This window comes from Hemitrygon akajei, chromosome 9, assembly GCF_048418815.1.
Source record: "Hemitrygon akajei chromosome 9, sHemAka1.3, whole genome shotgun sequence".
In the NCBI taxonomy this organism is placed as follows: Eukaryota; Metazoa; Chordata; class Chondrichthyes; order Myliobatiformes; family Dasyatidae; genus Hemitrygon; species Hemitrygon akajei.
Window position 1 is genome coordinate 73,769,651 of NC_133132.1, and position 19,381 is coordinate 73,789,031.

Sequence of the window (19,381 nt, forward strand, 5' to 3'; positions counted from 1 at the left end):
ATGTTAAAAATTGGCTGAGACATTTCTCTCATGTCAAAATGATGTGCAGCTATATGTGTAAAATTATTGTGAGCAGTATTTAACACAATTTTCTTTTTTTAATTACAGTGGTATGGGTGCTGTTGAGTGAAATATTTCCAATAGGGATAAAAGGCAGAGCTACATCATTCATAGGATTCTTCAACTGGGCATTCAATCTGCTCATTGCTTTAACTTTTCTCTCTGTGACAGGTAAAGAAAAGCTAACTGTTAGCACCAGGCCTAGATTTTTACATTGATAATTATTGTAGTCATAGTTTGAATTTTTAATTATATTGTTTTGCAAATTACTTTTACAAGTCATACAAAGGTGGACATGGACTTGTGTAGTTTCCCTGTTTGCCCATGCTCGCAGCATGGAGCACTGGCCCAGACAACAGAAGAATCAAACAAGTGTTAAGATTGGCAAAATGAAAATAGGAGCAATACAAATTAAGTAAATTTAATTGAAAGTTATGTCTGGCCTTTCCCTTACCCCATCTTAAACAATGATACAATGCTAGTGATTTTCCAGTCCTCCAGTAGAATGCATGTAGCCAGTGCAGTTTGTAAAATGGTGTTCAAATCCTTATCTATTTCTTCCTTGACTCATAAAAGTTTGGAACACCTGTTACCTGACCCTGGATGCTTACTACATATCAATGCTAAACCCATAATGTTTCCCTCTATCAAATGTCATTTTAACATTCTTCATTTTGCAAACTGCATTCAGCATATGATTTTCTGATGCCCCTACATGGACAAAATTCAGATGTATGTACATCACTGTGACAGTTCAGACACTGTGGGTCTATGAGCTTATATTGAGTTATGGGACATAATTGTGTCATTATCTTTGAGTCTAACATTCCTTCTGCACTGTCTTAATTAGTGTTTTCTTATTGTCACAGCTTCTGTGGTTTTTGATAGGTTTCTCCAGCAGTTACATTCTACTGCCTTTTATATTGTTCAGCTCCATTGATTGTTGGGTTCCCAGTGTGAGCAAGCTTTCAGAGAACAGAAAGAAAACCAGTGGGTGACAGTCAGTCAGATCACACTCTGCATTCTCTCTTCTCCTGCTGGTAGCAACACACTTGCAAAGAAGGAGAGGCAAATTCTTTGATTTAACACTGGATTGATGCAGATGGATTTTCTAATTCAGTCTAGGCTGTGACAACAAATCCAATAGTGCAAATGCAATACTTTAACAAGTGGTTAACTGTAATGGAGGATGACTTTTCAAAATCTCCCCTGAGGTGAAATGTGATTAAGAGAGAAAGCTGCAGTATAATGTAAGTCCAAAACATAAAGCCAATCGAAAAAGAAACATGGAGTCAGGAGTAAGATGTAACTCTTCATTTTACTTATTAATGCACAGATATGAGTTGGCATGTGGCCTAGTGGATAAGGCTTCGGTCTAGTGATCTGAAGGTCACTGGTTTGAGCCTCAGCTGAGGCAACGTGTTGTGTCCTTGAGCAAGACACTTAACAACACATTGCTCTGTGACAACACCGGTACCAAGCTGTTAGTGCCCTAGTGCCCTTCCCTTGGACAACATCAGTGGCGTGGAGAGGGGAAGGCTTGCAGCTTGGGCAGCTGCCGGTCTCCCATACAACCCTGCCCAGGACTGCACCCTGGAAACCTTCCAAGGCACAAATCCATGGTCTCACAAGACTAACGAATGCCTATTTATGCCATAACGTATGGCGTTCACAATAATTTGAATGTAATACATTACTTAATGAATGCTTAACCATACAATATATTTATAATATTACTGAAATATTAAATACACTACATATACAAGTATACTATGTAATACAACAACTGTAGACTTCCACAGCATTGTAAATTCTAAAATGTCCCATTCAGGCCTAAAGATTTAATCGCTGTGGAAGACTTCTTACTCTTGCGGGATAGTGTCTTTCTTGACTGGTGGGGGTCACTTGCTTAGCAGGTGAGGCTCATGGCTGTGAAACAATCTTGGGTTCTGTGGCCTCCTCTGTGGTAGTTGTAGGAGATGACTCTGGAACTGCAGGAAGAGGTTCAGACAGCCCTGGCCACCTTTTTGTCTAACAATTGACTCTTCTCACAACTTATTGATGTGTCATTTCCAAATGACATCAGACACAATCTTCACTGTGTAGGAGAGTGGTCCAGTTCTGTCCCTAATTTTACCATGTGCCCACTTTTGATCATCTCTATAGTCCCTTGCAAGGACTGCTTGTCCAGCAGTGAAACATTGAACCTTCTTGTTTGAGGAGCCCTCAGTTTTTTCTCAGCTGTTTATCCTGCATACTCTTTCTGAGACTGGGTTTGAGGAGATCCAAGCATGAGCGCAAGGGACAACCCAGGAACAGTAAAGCTGGTGAGTTGTTGGTTGTGGAGTGTGCTGCACTGCGATATGCAAGGAGGAAATTGGTGAGCTTCTGATTCAGTGTCAGTGTAGTGTGATCTGCTGACATTGCTTGCAGTGCGTTCTTCAGGCTCCAGATAAAACTTTCTGCTAAGCCATTTGTAGCTGAGTGGTACAGTACAGATGTTATATGTCTTATTTCATTCATTTTCAGGAATGGCTGAAACTGTTCCACAACAAACTGTGGTCCATTGTCACTAAGTGTTCTGGAACAGCAGTCTTTAAGAAGAGTTTTCTCAACACATCAATAGCATGCAAGGCTACAGTGGAGGCTATTGGAAATGTTCTGGCCATTTTGTAGCTGCATTCACTACCACCAAGAAGTTTGTGCCTATGAATTGTCTGGAAGAATCCACATGAATCTTTTGCCAGAGCAACGCAGGCCATTCCTGGAAATGGAGGGGCGTTGCTTTGGGCATCTTCTGGGTGTGTTGGCATCCTGAAGAGTACTTGGCAAGTTGCTCAATTTGCTAATCTATCCCAAGCCACCAGACAAATACTCAAGCCAGAACTTTCATTTTCACAGTATCAAGATGACCGGCATGTAGCTCCTCCAACAATTTAACTCTCAGCTTGGATGGTACAACAACTCTCATTCCCACATAAAGCAACCCCAGTCAAGGGCAAGTTCATCTCCGAACTGGTAAAAATTAGGGAACTGGAGTTTCTGCTACACATTCCCTGCACTTTGAGTGGCCGTGTAGACCTGAGACGGTGTGGGACATTTTCCGGTTTCCCTTTGGATCATCTCTGCTGTAATAGGGAGACTTTTGATTTGCATTAGGGAGAGTACATCAAGAAGAGTGTCCTCCTTTGTAAGTTTTTCAGGTATTTCTTTTTCCAAGAGTAAACAGGACAAACAATCAGCATTTCCATAATCAGTCAACCTCCTGAGTTCAGTCTTGTAATTGTATCCTCCAAGAAACAGAGCTAATCTCTGCATTCATGCTGCTGCTGTTAGTGGCACAGCATTCCGTGGATTGAAAATGGACACTAATAGTTGATGATCTTTAAAGAGTAAACTCTCTCTCATACAAGTACTGGTTGAAATGTTTCACTCTCCAAACCAGACTCAAGGTCTCTCTGTCAATCTGAGTGTTATTTTTCTTTGTAGCGATAAGGGAATATGGTGCAAAGGCTACAGAGCATTGACTTCAATTATTCCTGACACGTGATATGATTGCACCTATAACATAGTGTGAGGCTTCACAGGCAAGCTTTACTGGACAATGTAGATTGTATTGCGTGAGTACAGTGTCCGCCATCACCATTTTCTTTACCTTTTTGAAAGCCAGCTCACATTGCTTTGTCCATTGGCATTTCTTCCTGATTAGTAGAAATGAGTTCAAGGAGTAGAGCACAGCAGCCAGATATAACAGGAAACTGTTATAGTAATTGACAAATCCTAAAATCGATCGCAACTATGACACATTCTTGGGCTTGGGGCATCCACCACTGCATGAATTTTCTCAGTACATTAGAGTATATCTTGTTCATCAATGGTGTGACCACAGTAGGTGATGCCTAGTTTAAAGAAATCACACTTGATGCATTGTGCTCTGAGCCCATAATGTTCTAATCTTTTTAACACTGTCTTGAGAATTTGGAGATGTTCCTTGTCCTCCTCACTGGTAACAATAATGTCATCCAGGTAATATTAAGTGCCTGGACAGCCTTTCAGCATCTGGTCCATAGTTTTCTGCCAAAGTACAGGTGCAGATACCACTCCAAAGATAAGTCTATTATAGCGATAAAGCCATCTGTCAGGAGTATTTATGGTGAGAAACACTTCTGACTCTTCTTGCATCTCCATCTTTAGGTAGGCCTCAGCTAAGACCACTTTGCTGAAGTATTTCCCTCCAGAAAGATATTCTCTATCTAGGGCAGAAGGTATTAATTTACTTTTGGTACTAAGTTGATGGTGACCTTGAAATCACTATAGACCCTGACAGACCTATCCTTCTTGACCACTAGGATCAGTGGTGTAGCCCATGGGTTTCACTCAATCTTGGAAAGAATTCCTTCAGCTTCCATGCAATCTAGCTCATTGACTACTTTATCATAGATGATATAAAGAACCAGGCAGGCTTTGTAAAATGTGGGTGTGGCATTTTCATTTAACACTATTTTATCCTTGATATGTTTGAGTTTTCTAATGCCATCCTTGAACACTATTGTGACATCATCCAGTACCTTTCGTAATTCACTTTCAGTTGACTCTAAAGCAGGGGATGAGGCATGCAAATAGTGGATGGTTGTCCAATTAAGTTGTAGTTGTCTCAGACAATCATGGTCCCACAATGCCGGTCCTCCTGTGTTGACACATACAAGGCCAATGTGGCTTGTTGGTTGTTGTACTTCACAGTTACGAATGTCATTCCCACAAGAATGATCTTTTCTCCAGTACGTCCCTAGTTGGATATCTGTGGGCTTCAGTTCTGTATCTTTGAAATGGCATTCAAATGCATTTTCTGGAATGACTGAAACAGTTGAGCCAGTGTTCAACACACACAAAATACTGGAGGAACTCAGCAGGCCAGGCAACATCTATGGAAAAGAGTATAATTGACGTTTTGGGCTGAGACCCTTCAGCAGGACTGGAGAAAAAAAAAGATGAGGGGTCAGAGATAGAAGATGGGGTGAAGGGAAGAAGAAACACAAGATGATAGGTGAAACTGGGAGGGGAGTAAGTGAAGAGAAGGGCTGGGAAGTTGATTGGTGAAAGAGATTCAGGGCTGGAGAAGGGGGGAATCTGATAGGAGAGGACAGAAGGCTATGAGACAAAGAAAAGGGGGAGGCGCACCTGAGGGAGGTGATAGGCAGGTAAGGAAATAATGTAAGAGAGGGAAAAGGGAATGGGAAATGGAGTGAGGGGGGCAGGGTCATTACTGGAAGTTTGAGAAGTCGATGTTCATGCCATCAGGTTGGAGGCTACCCGGATGGAATATAAGATGTTGCTCCACCAGCCTGAGTGTGGCATCAGAGTGACAGAGGAGGCCATGGACTGGCATGTTGGAATGGGAAGTAGAATTAAAATGGGTGGCCACAGGGAGATCCCTCTTTTTCTGGTGGATGGAGCATAGGTGCTCGGTGAAGCAGACTCCCAATCTACTTTGGGTCTTACCAATATACAGGAGGCCACACTGGGAGCACTAGAAACAGTAGGTGACTTCAGAAGACTCACAGGTGAAGTTTCACCTCAGCTGGAAAGACTGTTAGGGGCCTTGAATAGTAGTGAGGAGGTGCAGGGGCAAGTGCAAGGATAAGTGCCAGGAGAGACATCAGTGGGGAGGCATGGATGAACCAGGGAATCACATAGAATCACATCCCTGCAGAAAGCAAAAAGTGATGCAGGGAGAGGGAAAGATGTTTTGGTGGTGGGATCCTGTTGGAGATGATGGAAGTTATGGAGAATTATGTGTTGGACTATTTTTTCCAGTCCTGATGAAAGGTCTTGGCCCAAAACATCAACTATACTCTTTTCCATAGATGCTGCCTCACCTGCTGAGTTCCTCCAGCATTTTGTGCATGTTGCTTGGATTTCTAGCATCTGCAGATTTTTTCTTGTTTGAGCCAGTGTTCAATCCCACTTTTAATTAATTTTCCAGTCACTTCTGGTGTAAACCATATTGCTTGTCTATTGTTAGTTCTGGCAATGTAAATTTCCAGTCCTTTGCCACTCTCAGCATTATCAGATTTTTCTCAACATCATGCAGATTAGTATTATTTTTGAAACTGCAACTTGACTTTTTCTCTTTATCTCATCCCTGTGCAGTCTGTTTATTTTTGTCTGCCCAACATGCTCTTTTTATATATGTACTACTTTATTGCATTTTCTGCCAGTGTCGCCTTTAGGCTCTATAAGGCACTTGTGAGACCACACTTAGAGTATTGTGTGCAATTTTGGGCTCCTTATTTTAGAAAGGATATACTACATTGGAGAGGGTTCAGAGAAGATTCACAAGAATGATTGCAGGAATGAAAGGGTTACTGTATGAGGAATATCTGGCAGCACTTGGGCTGTATTCCCTGGAGTTCAAGAGAATGAGGGGGGGATTTCATAGAAACATTCCAGATGTTAAAAGGCCTGAACAGATTAGTTATGGCAAAGTTATTTCCCACAGTAGGGGATTCTAGGACAAGAGGGCACGACTTCAGGATTGAAGGACATCCTTTTAGAACAGAGATGTGGAGAAATTAGTTTATAGACAATAGACAATAGACAATAGACAGTAGGTGCAGGAGTAGGCCCTTCGGCCCTTCTAGCCAGCACCGCCATTCACTGTGATCATGGCTGATCATACACAGTCAGTACCCCGTTCCTGCCCTCTCCCCATATTCCTTGACCCCGCTATCTATAAGAGCTCTATCTAACTCTCTCTTGAATGCATCCAGAGACTTGGCCTCCACTGCCTTCTGGGGCAGAGCATTCCACATATCCACCACTCTCTGGGTGAAAAAGTTTTTCTGCATCTCTGTTCTAAATGGCCTACCCCTTATTCTTAAACTGTGGCCTCTAGTTCTGGACTCACCCATCAGCGGGAACATGCTTCCTGCCTCCAGTGTGTCCAATCCCTTAGTAATCTTATATGTTTCAATCAGATCCCCTCTCATCCTTCTAAATTCCAGTGTATACAAGCCCAGTCGCTCCAATCTTTCAACATATGACAGTCCTGCCATTCCGGGAATTAACCTTGTGAACCTACGCTGCACTCCCTCAATAGCAAGAATGTCCTTCCTCAGATTTGGAGACCAAAACTGCACACAATACTCCAGGTGGGGTCTCACCAGGGCCCTGTACAGCTGCAGAAGGACCTCTTTACTCCTATACTCAATTCCTCTTGTTATAAAAGCCAGCATGCCATTAGCTTTCTTCACTGCCTGCTGTACCTGCATGCTTGCTTTCATTGACTGATGTACAAGAACACCTAGATCTCGTTGTACTTCCCCTTTTCCTAACTTGGCTCCATTTAGATAGTAATCTGCCTTCCTGTTCTTGCCACCAAAGTGGATAACCTCACATTTATCCACATTAAACTGCATCTGCCATACATTTGCCCACTCACCCAACCTGTCCAAGTCACCCTGCATTCTCATAACATCATCCTGACATTTCACACTGCCACCCAGCTTTGTGTCATCAGCAAATTTGCTAATGTTACTTTTAATCCCTTCATCTAAATCATTAATGTATATTGTAAACAGCTGCGGTCCCAGCACCGAACCTTGAGGTACCCCACTGGTCACAGCCTGCCATTCTGAAAGGGACCCATTAATCACTACTCTTCATTTCCTGTCAGCCAGCCAATTTTCAATCTATGTCAGTACTCTGCCCCCAATACCATGTACCCTAATTTTGCCCACTAATCTCCTATGTGGGACTTTATCAAAAGCTTTCTGGAAGTCCAGGTACACTACATCCACTGGCTCTCCCTTGTCCATTTTCATAGTTACATCCTCAAAAAACTCCAGAAGATTAGTCAAGCATGATTTTCCCTTCATAAATCCATGCTGACTCAGACTGATCCTTCTACTGCTATCCAAATATGTCGTAATTTCCTCTTTTATAATTGACTCCAGCATCTTTCCCACCACTGACGTCAGGCTAACCAGTCTATAATTCTGTTTTCTCTCTCCCTCCTTTCTTGTAAAGTGGGACAACATTAGCCACCCTCCAATCAGCAGGAACTGTTCCTGAATCTATAGAACATTGGAAAATGATTACCAATGCATCCACAATTTCTAGAGCCACCTCTTTAAGTACCCTGGGATGCAGACCATCAGGTCCCGGGGACTTATCAGCTTTAAGACTCAACAGTCTATTCAACACTGTTTCTTGCCTAATATAAATTTCCTTCAGTTCATCTTTTACCCTAGTTCTTTTGGCCACTATTACATCTGGGAGATTGTTTGTGTCTTCCCTAGTGAAGACAGATCCAAAGTATCTGTTCAACTCATCTGCCATTTCCTTGTTCCCCATAATAAATTCACCCATTTCTGTCTTCAATGGCCCAATTTTGGTCTTAACTATTTTTTTGCTATTCACATACCTAAAGAAGCTTTTACAATCCTCCTTTATATTCTTGGCTACTTTACCTTCGTATCTCATTTTTCTTGGCGTATTGCCTTTTTTGTTATCTTCTGTTGCTCTTTAAAAGCTTCCCAGTCCTCCGGTTTCCCGCTCATCTTTGCTATGCTATACTTCTTCTCTTTTATTTTTGTACTGCCCTTTACTTCCCTCATCAGCCACAGCCGCCCCTTACTCCCCTTAGAATCTTTCTTCTGTTACGAACCCCGTAACTGGGTGTCTTACCAGCAAAGATAGGAGTAGCTGTTGAAGTCTGATGATACTGTTTTTAACCATTTTTATTAGTAAAAATACACAAAAATAATATCAATGCAAATATACAGATAATATACGTCATCAATACTAAACCTAAAAGTGCGGGTATAATAATAATCAATAAGAAATAGCTCTATCGTTGTCTAGGGGATAATGAATTGTCCGATGGAAATATAAAGTTCAGTTCAGTTCATACAGGCTGCAGTCATTGTTGCTCGCGGTGTTGCAATTGTTGGAGAGAGAGAAAGAGAGAAAAAGCAGTAACAGCTATTAGCTTGCTGACTTTCCTTTTACGATCTTGATCCATCGATGCGTTGTTGTTGTGGCCATTCATGTATGATCCCTCCGTCCTTTAGCTAGACCGTTCCGTGGTGGACTCATCACCCAGGCAAGGGTGGACACACACACAAGACCCCACCGGTCTCGTAGCGTTTCTCCTGGTGCATCTGAGGGGTGTTCCCCAGACCCCAATTTTATCCTCACTCATGGGGTCTCAGGTGTCAATCAGGTTGGGATGATGCAATCCCTCAACCAGACCACTCTGGCTGCCCCCTGAGGGGTTTCAATGAATAGTACAGTACTCAATACACAATTCCTCCTTCAAGAGACAATAGCAGTAATCTCTCTCTTTGTCAATAGGAGACAATCCACCTTGTGTATTCTGGCGTTGTCTCTCTTTCAGTTCCTGGGTATCAGACCTGAAATAATAGTGATCTTGTGATTCTCAAAAGGGGGGGGGGGGGTGGGCATTGGCGATTCTGTACCCTTCTGCCCATCAGAGTTGCTCCTCATTCGTAACACTTCCTCTTTGGAATGAACCGATCCTGCACCTTCTGCATTATTCCCAGAAATACCTGCCATTTTTGATCCACTGTCTTCCCTGCTAGGGTATTGTTCCATTGAACTTTGGCCAGCTCCTCCCTCATAGCTCCATAGTTCCCTTTGTTCAACTGTACTACTGACACATCCGATTTTCCCTTCTCCTTCTCAAATTTTAGGTTAAAACATATCATATTATGGCCACTTACTCCTAATGGTTCCTTTACCTCGAGGTCCCTGATCAAATCCGGTTCATTGCACAACACTAAATCTAGAATTGCCTTCTCCCTGGTAGGCTCCAGTACAAGCTGTTCTAAGAATCCATCTCGGAGGCACTCCACAAACTCCCTTTCTTGGGGTCCAGTACCATTCTGATTCTCCCAGTCTACCTGCATGTTGAAATCCCCCATGACAACTGTCATGACCTATCATCGCCATGACCTTTGCGACATGCCAATTTTAACTCTTCATTCAACTTACACCCTACATCCAGACTGCTGTTTGGGGGCCTGTAGATAACTCCCATTAAGGTCTTTCTACCCTTAGAATTTCTCAGTTCTATCCATACTGACTCTACATCCCCAGATTCTATGTCCCCCCTCGCAAGGGACTGAATATCATTCCTCACCAACAGAGCCACCCCACCCCCTTTGCCAGTCAGTCTGTCCTTTTGATAAGATGTATATCCTTGAATATTCATTTCCCAGGCCCTGTCCACTTGAAGCCATGTCTCAGTTATTCCCACAATATCGTACTTGTCAATTTCCAACTGAACCTCAAGCTCATCTACTTTATTCCTTATATTTCGTGCATTCATATATAATACTTTTAATTCGGTACTCCCCTCTCCTTTCATATCAATTCCTATTTCAATTGGCCATACTGTATGATCTCTTCTTGAGCTTTCTACTCCATTGATTCTGTTGTCCTTTTTAACTTTTCTTATTTTCACTTTCCCTTTAACTCCATCCTTATATTTCCAGTTCATCCCCTCCCCCCCCCCCCCAACTACTTAGTTTAAACACATCCATGTTGCAGTGGCAAACCTGTCTGCCAGAATGCTGGTCCCCCGCCTATTATGGTGCAACCCGTCCCTTTTGTACAATTCATCCCTACCCCAAAACAGATCCCAGTGGTCCAAGAATGTAAACCCTTGCTTCCTGCACCAGTTCCTCAGCCACACATTCAGATCCATTATCTCCCTGTTCCTGCCCTCTCCAGCACGAAGAACTGGAAGAAAACCAGAGATAACCACCCTGGAAGTCCTGCTTTTCAGCCTTCTTCCGAGTTTTCTGAAGTCCCGCTGCAGAATGTCCTTCCTCTTCTTCCCGATGTCATTTGTGCCGACATGCACTACCACTTCCGGCTGTTCACCTTCATCCTTGGGGATTCCCTGCAATCGGTCCGTGATGTCCTGGATCCTAGCACCAGGGAGGCAACACACCATCCTTAAATCTTGCCTGTTGCCGCAGAAACCCCTTTCCGTACCTCTTACTATGGAGTCCCCTACTACCACGGCTCTTCCTGATGTCTGACTCCTCAGCTCTGCTTCTGCACCAATTTTCGGCTCGCAGACCTGTCCGCCTCTCAGACTGGCAGTATCTTCTGTCCTGACAGCTTCCAAGAAGGTGAACCTGTTTACGAGAGGTACATCCCCTGGGGTCTCCTGTACTTTAAGCATCCTTTCCTTCCTCATCGTCGCCCTTTCTCTCTTCGGTATCCTCGGTGTAACGACCTCACTGTAGGTCCTGTCCAGAAAACACTCGTTTTCGCGGATAAACCTGAGGTCATCCAGTTCTTTCTTCAGTGCTGCAACATGCTCCTTCAGAAGCTGAATCTGTCAGAGGGTGGTAAATCTATGGAATTTGTTGCTATGAATGGTTGTGGAGGCCAAGTCACTGGGTGCATTTAAGGCAAAGATAGATAGGTTCTTGATTAGCCAGGGCATCAAAGGGTATGGGGAGAAAGCAGGGGAGTGGGGATGATTGGAAGAATTGGATCAGCCCATGATTGAATGATGGAGCAGACTCGATGGGCTGAATGGCCTACTTCTGCTCCTATATCTTATGGTTTTATGGTCTTTAAACCTGCATTGTTGTATGTAAGCCGCTGCCACCAACGTACTACAATTTGTTCACCTGGGGTGGTTTCCCTTTTTATGTAGCTATTTTGTTCATGCTAACTTTCACGTCTGACTACAACTTAATTTCATCCCTGGCTGCTGCTTCCATTGATACAGCAATTTCAACTGCTCTTTTAAATGTGAGTTGTGCGTCAGTATGGAGACATTTTTGAATGCTTTCTTATAAAATTCCACAGATTTAATGACCTCTCAGTGCATCATTAAGCCCACCACTAAAATAACAATACTCGGACAATTTCTTCAGTTCAACAACATACACTGAAATGGCCCCTCCTTTTTGATTCCACTTATGAAACCTAAGGCATTCTGCAATCAACATCGATTTCAGTTCTAAACGTTCCTGCAATATTTTCATGATATCAGCAAAGCTCATTTCAGTTGGTTTGGTTGGAGCAGTGAAACTTCTAAGCAAACGGTATGCTCTTCTACCAATTGCACTCAGTAAAACTGGCACGTGCTTCTCATTGGCCATTCCATTTGCTTTAAAATACTGCTGAATTCATTCAGTAAACATCATCCAGTTTTCTGTTGTGCAGTTGAATGCATCTTTCTTTCTGATGTACCTAGATATTCATTAATTTATTTGTTACTATCACCCAGTACACTCTCTTTAGAACCCATGAATTTTGTCTGTTTTCTGCCTTTTTTTAAACTTGACTGTCTCTGTCTCCCCTTGAGAAGAAAGTGCACTGCACTTTTTTTTAACTTAAGTGTCTTGCTGTGGTTAAACAGATAGGTAGTCACCTCAGGTTTGTTTTAAAACTTAGTCATTGCCATTGTTATGTTTTGTAACTCCAAAACATAAAACTAATCGAAAGAAAAACAGAACTGGGAATGTGTATGGTATTAATTTTACTTTTTAGTGAGGCAAGCAAATACGACTTGGCAATGTAATGATGTATGCTATTCACCTCTTTTTACATATTACTCGAATGTTGTTGAAATATTAATTACACACAAAAGCTTGCCGGGGGAACTATTTGCCATGTAGACTTAACGCCTGTAACCAGCCAGATGTCACATCAACACTGTCTGGCCAGTTCGAACTTCACAAAGTCCATAGTTTTTACAGCGTTCATATCAACAGAAAGCAAGCAGGTTTGTGTTATCATTCAGAGGAATAATGCGGCAGATCTGCAGCGTGAGGTTGGCAAATATGATCGGAGCATCAAACCTGTCTCCATTTCTGACCACTCATATGCTAATACTGTAGTGGTAACCTGGAGTAACATTCACATAACATACAATGAGTTTCCCTTTTTTGTATCTACTTTGTATCTATTTAAACTTGTCTGCCAGCATATTGAATTGCACCCCCTATCCCCCGAATTATTCGTAACAGCTCACTTCACCATAGGTGAGCTTTGTACAGATGTAACAAGTCAGAAAAAAACATGTAACAAAAATTCTACCTCGGAATACAAGAAGTAGAAAGTGAGGCGGACCATCCAGCACTTATGAGCCGGCTCAGGTATTCATCAGTGTCATGGCTAATTTTGTTCCTCAGTGCCATTTTCCAGCACTATCCCAGTATCTCCTAATTGCCTTTTATCCAGAGAACTATCAATCTCATATCTGTTTTGAATGAAGAGTGACCGTGCTTCCACAACCCTCCAAATTCCAAAGTCTCACCAAAGTAAGGATATTTCTCCCTGCCTTCCTAAAAGGCCCACACATTATTCTTTAACTCTACTCCCTGTCAATGAACCGCTCATTCAGGGCAAACAACCTCCCTCTGTCCAGTTTGTCAAGCCCTGCAAGAAACTTGTATGCTTCAATGAGATTGCCTCTCATTCTTCTAAACTCATTAGTCCCTGTCTACTTAATATCTCCCACATGACAAACCTATCATCTCTGGGGACAATCTAATTCCAAAGTCCCCAGTAAAATAGAACAGAGAACATAGAACAGTACAGCATAGCTTTAAGAAGGTTGGCACAACATTATGGTCCCTTTGGCCAATCTATATAAAGCTAGCTCATGATCAATCTAACCCTCCTCTCCTAATCAGTCCATAACTCTCCATTTTTCTTACATGTGCATTTCTAAGATACTTTTAAAACCCTATAATATCAGCCTCTGCTACCGCCCCTGACAGTGCACTCCAGATACCTACCGTTCTCCGTGTATGAAACCTACTTCTGACATCTCCCCTAAACTTTCCACCACTCAGCTTAAATGAAATGTCCTCTGGTACTGGCCATTGCCACCCTGGGAAAATACTTCCTCACTTTAGTTAAATCTCCATAAAGTCCAGGCTTCAACTACAAACTATGTGCAATTTGGCTAATTCATCTGATGATTTAAATTGGAATACAATATTCAGCTAGGTATCACAATATCTTTAGTATTTGCAGAAGTCCATACATATCAGAAGTCCCTTTTAAAAAAAAAGCTCATGAATATTTTGAACACTTAGGGATATATAGTGACAAATCAACATTTGCTGTTTCACAGACCCAGAACATGGTGTACTGTGATAAATCACTCTGGGTGACAACTCTGTAGATTTGTAGCAAGGAGCTGATTGACTTTCTGTCTAGCTCATGTTACCAAATGAGATCTTGGCTAAGAGAGTCAAATCACTTTGTCTTCCAGTTGTAAAGCTCCAGATGTAAATGCCAGATAAGCTGGGACACAGAGTTATATCGTTATAGAACTGGTATTTACAATTATATAAATTATCTGCTCAGGGTTTTTAAAAGTGAATCAGAATCACTGGCATATGTTGTGAATTTTTTTTGTTTTGCAGCAGCAGTACATTGCAATACATAATAATTAAAACTATAAACTACTATAAAAAGTACAGGTTGAGTACCCCTTATCCGAAACGCTTGGGCCAGTAGCCTTTCAGATTTTGGAATACAATACATAATAAAATAGCTTGGGATTACCATCATTTCTGACTGAATTTATGTGCTACCGGTAAGCAGAATTTGTCTTACACTTGTTCGTCACACATAGGTACTGATACAGCCATTCAGCATGTTAGATTTTCATCAGCAACAACCTTGGCAAACTCATTAATGAATTTCATGAACAGCAGATTTTTAAAGACTTACCAATCTTTAAAAATTTAATGCTGTGCCTTTTCTTAAATTTCTGCAACCAGCCTGCTGAATATTCACAATTACCTTCAATTTCCTGCTCATCGTGATAGATCATTGCTTGTTTCATGATCAGCATAATGTTCACTTGAACACTGATGAATCTACCCTTTCAATACACGATCAAGATCTTTTACCACTCTCTGCAGTATATAACAATTTTTCATTGACTTCTATTAATTATGTATGTGAGGTGACTTCTCAAAACTGTCTGTAGCATGCAGAGACCTGTGCATCACCTGGAAACCTTCCCAGTGCCTTCAGGAATTTTCCATTTGTGACATCATATCAGTGCTCAAAATAATTCTGGATTTTGGAGGTGTTCATGTTTTGGAATTTTGTATTAGCAGTAGTCAATCTGTATAGATAGTAAAAAAAAATTCATTAAGTAGTGACAGTGAGAGCAAAAATATGTAATGACATAGTGTACATGGGTTCATTGCCCATTCAGAAATTTGATAACGATGGGGAAGAAGTTGTCCCTGAAATGTTGAGTGTGAGTTTTCATGCTCATGCTCCTCCTCCTTGATGGTAGGAATGAGAGGAGGGTGATAGAAGTCCTTCATCCTGGATGCCACATTTTTGAGGCATCACCTTTTGCAGGTGTCCTGGGGGCTGAGGAGGCTGATGCCCATGATGGAGCTGGCAGAGTTCACAACTTTCTGCAGCTTTTTCCAATCTGTGTAGTGGCTGCTCCATACCAGGCAGTGATACGACCAGTTGCAATGCTCTTTGCGGTACATCTTTCAAGTGTCTTTGGTGACATAGCAGTTCTCCTCAAACTCCTAATGAAACGTAGCTGTTCTTGTGCCTTCATTGTAATTGCATCGATATGTTGGGCCCAGGATAGATCCTCAGAGATGTTGACACGCAGAAACTTGAAACTGCTCACCCTTTCCACTGCTGATCCCTCAATGAGGACTGGTGTGTGTTCCCTCGACTTCCCCTTTCTGAAGTCCACAATCAATTCCTTGGTCTTACTAATGTTGAGTGCAAGGTTGTTGCTGCAACACCACTCAACCAATTGATTTACACCTCTTCATCACCATCGAAATTCTGCCAACAATAGTTGTGTTGTCAGCAAACTTATAGATGGGGGTTTTGAACTGTGCCTGGCCACGCAGCCGTGGGTGTAGAGAGAGGAGGACAGTGGGCTAAGCACACATCAGTGTTGATTTCAGCAAGCAGGTGCTATTTTCAATCTGCCCTGACTCTGGTCAGCCAGTGAGGAAGGCAGAAATCCAGAGTGAGGTACAGAGGACCAGGTTAAGGAGCTTGTTGATTAGAACAAGAATAAATGCAGATGGAGAACTATTCAGAGATGTGCCCCATGATTCCTTTGTATCCTCCCTACACTTCCCACTAGATGATTGTCCTGATCAAGCAGAATCTACCAATCAACAGCTGAATGGGTACATGGAAGGAAAACAGTCTACTTCAATGATCCTTGGAATACTGCCCAATAAAAGCTAATTAAAAGAACAATTTTATCATTAGTTTGGAGAGTGCCTATACTTGTTCATTGCAGCTGATTATCAAAGTGCAGAGCACTGCATCCCCTCCCACACTTCAGCAGCGTAGCTGGATATGCAAATTAACCACTGTCCTGACTTTCAACTATCTTAAAAAAAATTACTTAATTTACTATAAGGTCCTTTTCAATTCATTAAGATATAATAATTTTTATAGTTGTTTTTCTTTTATACCTCATGCATTTATAATCTCATGGTCCCAGCTGGGCTCCATATCAACTGTAGGATGAAATGAAGTCCTGCCCTGTTGGGGGTAAACTTGAACGAAAGGGAACTGGAAATGTAAGACAATATTTCCAGGTGACATTGAAGTGCCTCCAAACCCTTCACATAATCATTTTTGTTTCAGAAAATTGCATGTAAGAGACTATTGGCTTCTTATTGCAGAACATTTCGTTGCACTTCAAAACAAACTTTTCATAATTTTGAGTGCTTTGAGGCACTTAAACATGATAAGACAGCACAGAATCCAAATTCCTAACGTCTGCATTTATAAAGGTCACATCTGGATCAGTTCAGTTGCAAATGAAGGGAATCATAGCTCTGCAACTCAAACATTCAGTTAGCAAACCCTTCCAAAAATCTGTGGATGCTGGTTGAAATGAACCTTCCAAACCTGGCAACAATTAATTTTTTTAGGAGGTAAACATTAGGGGGTGATTTAGTAGGGAAATTGAGCTGTGAGACAATCTTGTAAGCTTGCTGGATGGGCTGAAAGCATTGAGTAGCTGATGTTTTTATATTCTTGTCAAATAAAGATCCATAAACCAGCATTAATTAACTATTTGTTCAAAATATAAAAATCTCTGAAGTTTTAAAAATCACTTTTATAACTAGCCGAAAGGAATTAAGGGTGGATTTACACTATAAGAGTCACTCCTGTCTAATTATTCTGACATTGCTGTAGTGAGAATTTAGTCCATTATTAATTCATCATAAAATGTCATTTCAAGATGAAATATAACTTGCATTATTCTTTGCTGATTCCAGAATCTATAGGCCTGATGTGGATGCTTCTGATGTATGCAATACTGAGTTCCGCTGGGCTGATTTTTATCTTTTTCTTTATACCTGAGACTAAAAATCAAACACTTGAGGAAATATCTGAGCAACTGAGCCAAGGGTAAGTTATACTGAAATATTTAATATATAATCTGAGTGGAAGATGGGATCGAACCAACCTCAGTACAGGCTAACAATTCACCTATTGGTTGATAAGATCCCTGTAAAATTTGCAGCACAAAAATGCCAGGCAATCACCATCTCCAACAAGAAATTGCAACAACCCATCTTTAAACAACATCTAGTGTTGTTACCATTGTCAAGTTCCCCATATTCAACACCTTAGGAACCTCCAGTGACCAGAACTCAATTGAATCAGCTGAGCAAGTACTGCAGCTACAAACACAGGGCAGAAACTGGATATCCTGAGGCAAGTGATTCAACACCCTGCAGCCCTAAAAACAAGCCACTCACCAGGACTGTGACAGCATACTCCATGTGAATGTAACTTCAACAACACTCAAGCTGTTTGACACTGTCCAAGACAAAGCTGTCCATTTGATATCTTATCAGCCCACCTAAACATCTATGCTTTGAGCAGCAGCAGACAGTAAGTAACCTCTACATTGCAGTTACTCACTTCACATCTCCAAAACGCTTCACAACTCTGATGTTTTCTAACTCCAAACAGAAAACCAATTGCTAGAAAAAGACAAAAGCCCAGGAGAACAGACCTTAGTTTCACTTCACGAGGAAATCTGCAGATGCTGGAAATTCAAACAACGACACACACAAAATGCTGGTGGAACACAGCAGGCCAGGCAGCATCTATAGGGAGAAGCGTCGACAGCACTTCTCCCTATAGATGCTGCCTGGCCTGCTGTGTTCCACCAGCATTTTGTGTGTGTTGTCCTTAGTTTCACTTTTTACTTTTAGCGAGGTACACACATATGACGTGGTGGCATGAGGGCATGTGCAATTCACATCCTATTACATATGACCCATAATGAATTGCTTAAACAAAGAATGCTTAATCAAACAACATATTTACAATATTACTTAAATATGTCTGAAATAATAAACACACAACACTACCCCCACTTAGCTATAAACTCCAACTTCATTTAAAATGCATCTCAGCTCATATATACAGTATATTCTTATATAATGCAACTACTATATAGACATCCATAGCACGGTAAATTTTAAAATGCTCCATCCATTCAGGCCTAAAGATTTAATTGCTGTGGAAGACTTACTCCTGTGGGACAACGCCTTTCCTTACAAGTGGTAGGGGCGGTTCACTGTGCTTGGGAGGAAAGACTTGTGGCTGTGCAACAATCTCATGTTCTGGGACCTCCTCCATGATAATCACTGGAGTTGCCTCTGGGACTGCAGGAAGCAGTTCTGAAAGCTCTGGACACTTTTCTTCTGGATGTGTTGGCATCCCGAACAGCGCATAGCAAGCTGTGCTGAATGATGTGGATCATATTGTGTGAGCGCAGTGTCTGACATCACAATTTTCTTAATCTTTTGGAAAGCCACCTGACACTGCTTGCTCCATTGTAATTTCTTCCCGATCTGTAGTAATGAGTGGAGCACAGTGGCTAAGTTTGGCAGGAACCTTTTATAGTAATTGACAAATCCTAAAACAGGACTGCAACTCTAATAAGTCCTTTGGCCTTGGGGCATCCAGCACTGCTTGAATTTTCTCAGCACACTTGTGTAATCCTTGTGTGTTGATGATATAACCTCAGTAAGTGATGTTTTATTTAAAGAATTCACACGTGTCGTGCTCTGGGCCCATAACCTTCTAAACTTTGTAATAATTCTTCCATCTCCATCTGTAAGTAGGCCTTACCTAATGTGGTAAACTATGTGTATACCCGTCTGGACACGCCCCTCTGCTGACTGCTCCTGTGGCTCCTCCCACAGACCCCTGAATAAAGGCGATTGGAGGCACTGCTCCTCCCTCAGTCTCCAAGATGTCGTGGTCACAT

The 19,381-nt window shown here is 41.8% G+C and overlaps 1 protein-coding gene across 7 annotated transcripts in view; it reads left to right on the forward strand.

Moving 5' to 3' along the window:
• The window catches only part of slc2a12 (solute carrier family 2 member 12), a 72,603-nt gene that overhangs the window by 39,564 nt on the left and 13,658 nt on the right, over positions 1–19,381 (forward strand). For 4 of the 7 annotated variants that reach the window (XM_073056341.1, XM_073056338.1, XM_073056340.1 and 1 more), the window contains exons 4-5: positions 109–231; positions 17,370–17,502. In XM_073056341.1, the coding sequence (XP_072912442.1) occupies positions 109–231; positions 17,370–17,502 (256 nt within the window). The remainder of the gene's footprint in view (positions 1–108; positions 232–17,369; positions 17,503–19,381) is intronic. The other 3 variants (XR_012100248.1, XM_073056342.1, XM_073056344.1) reach the window with 1 other exon arrangement.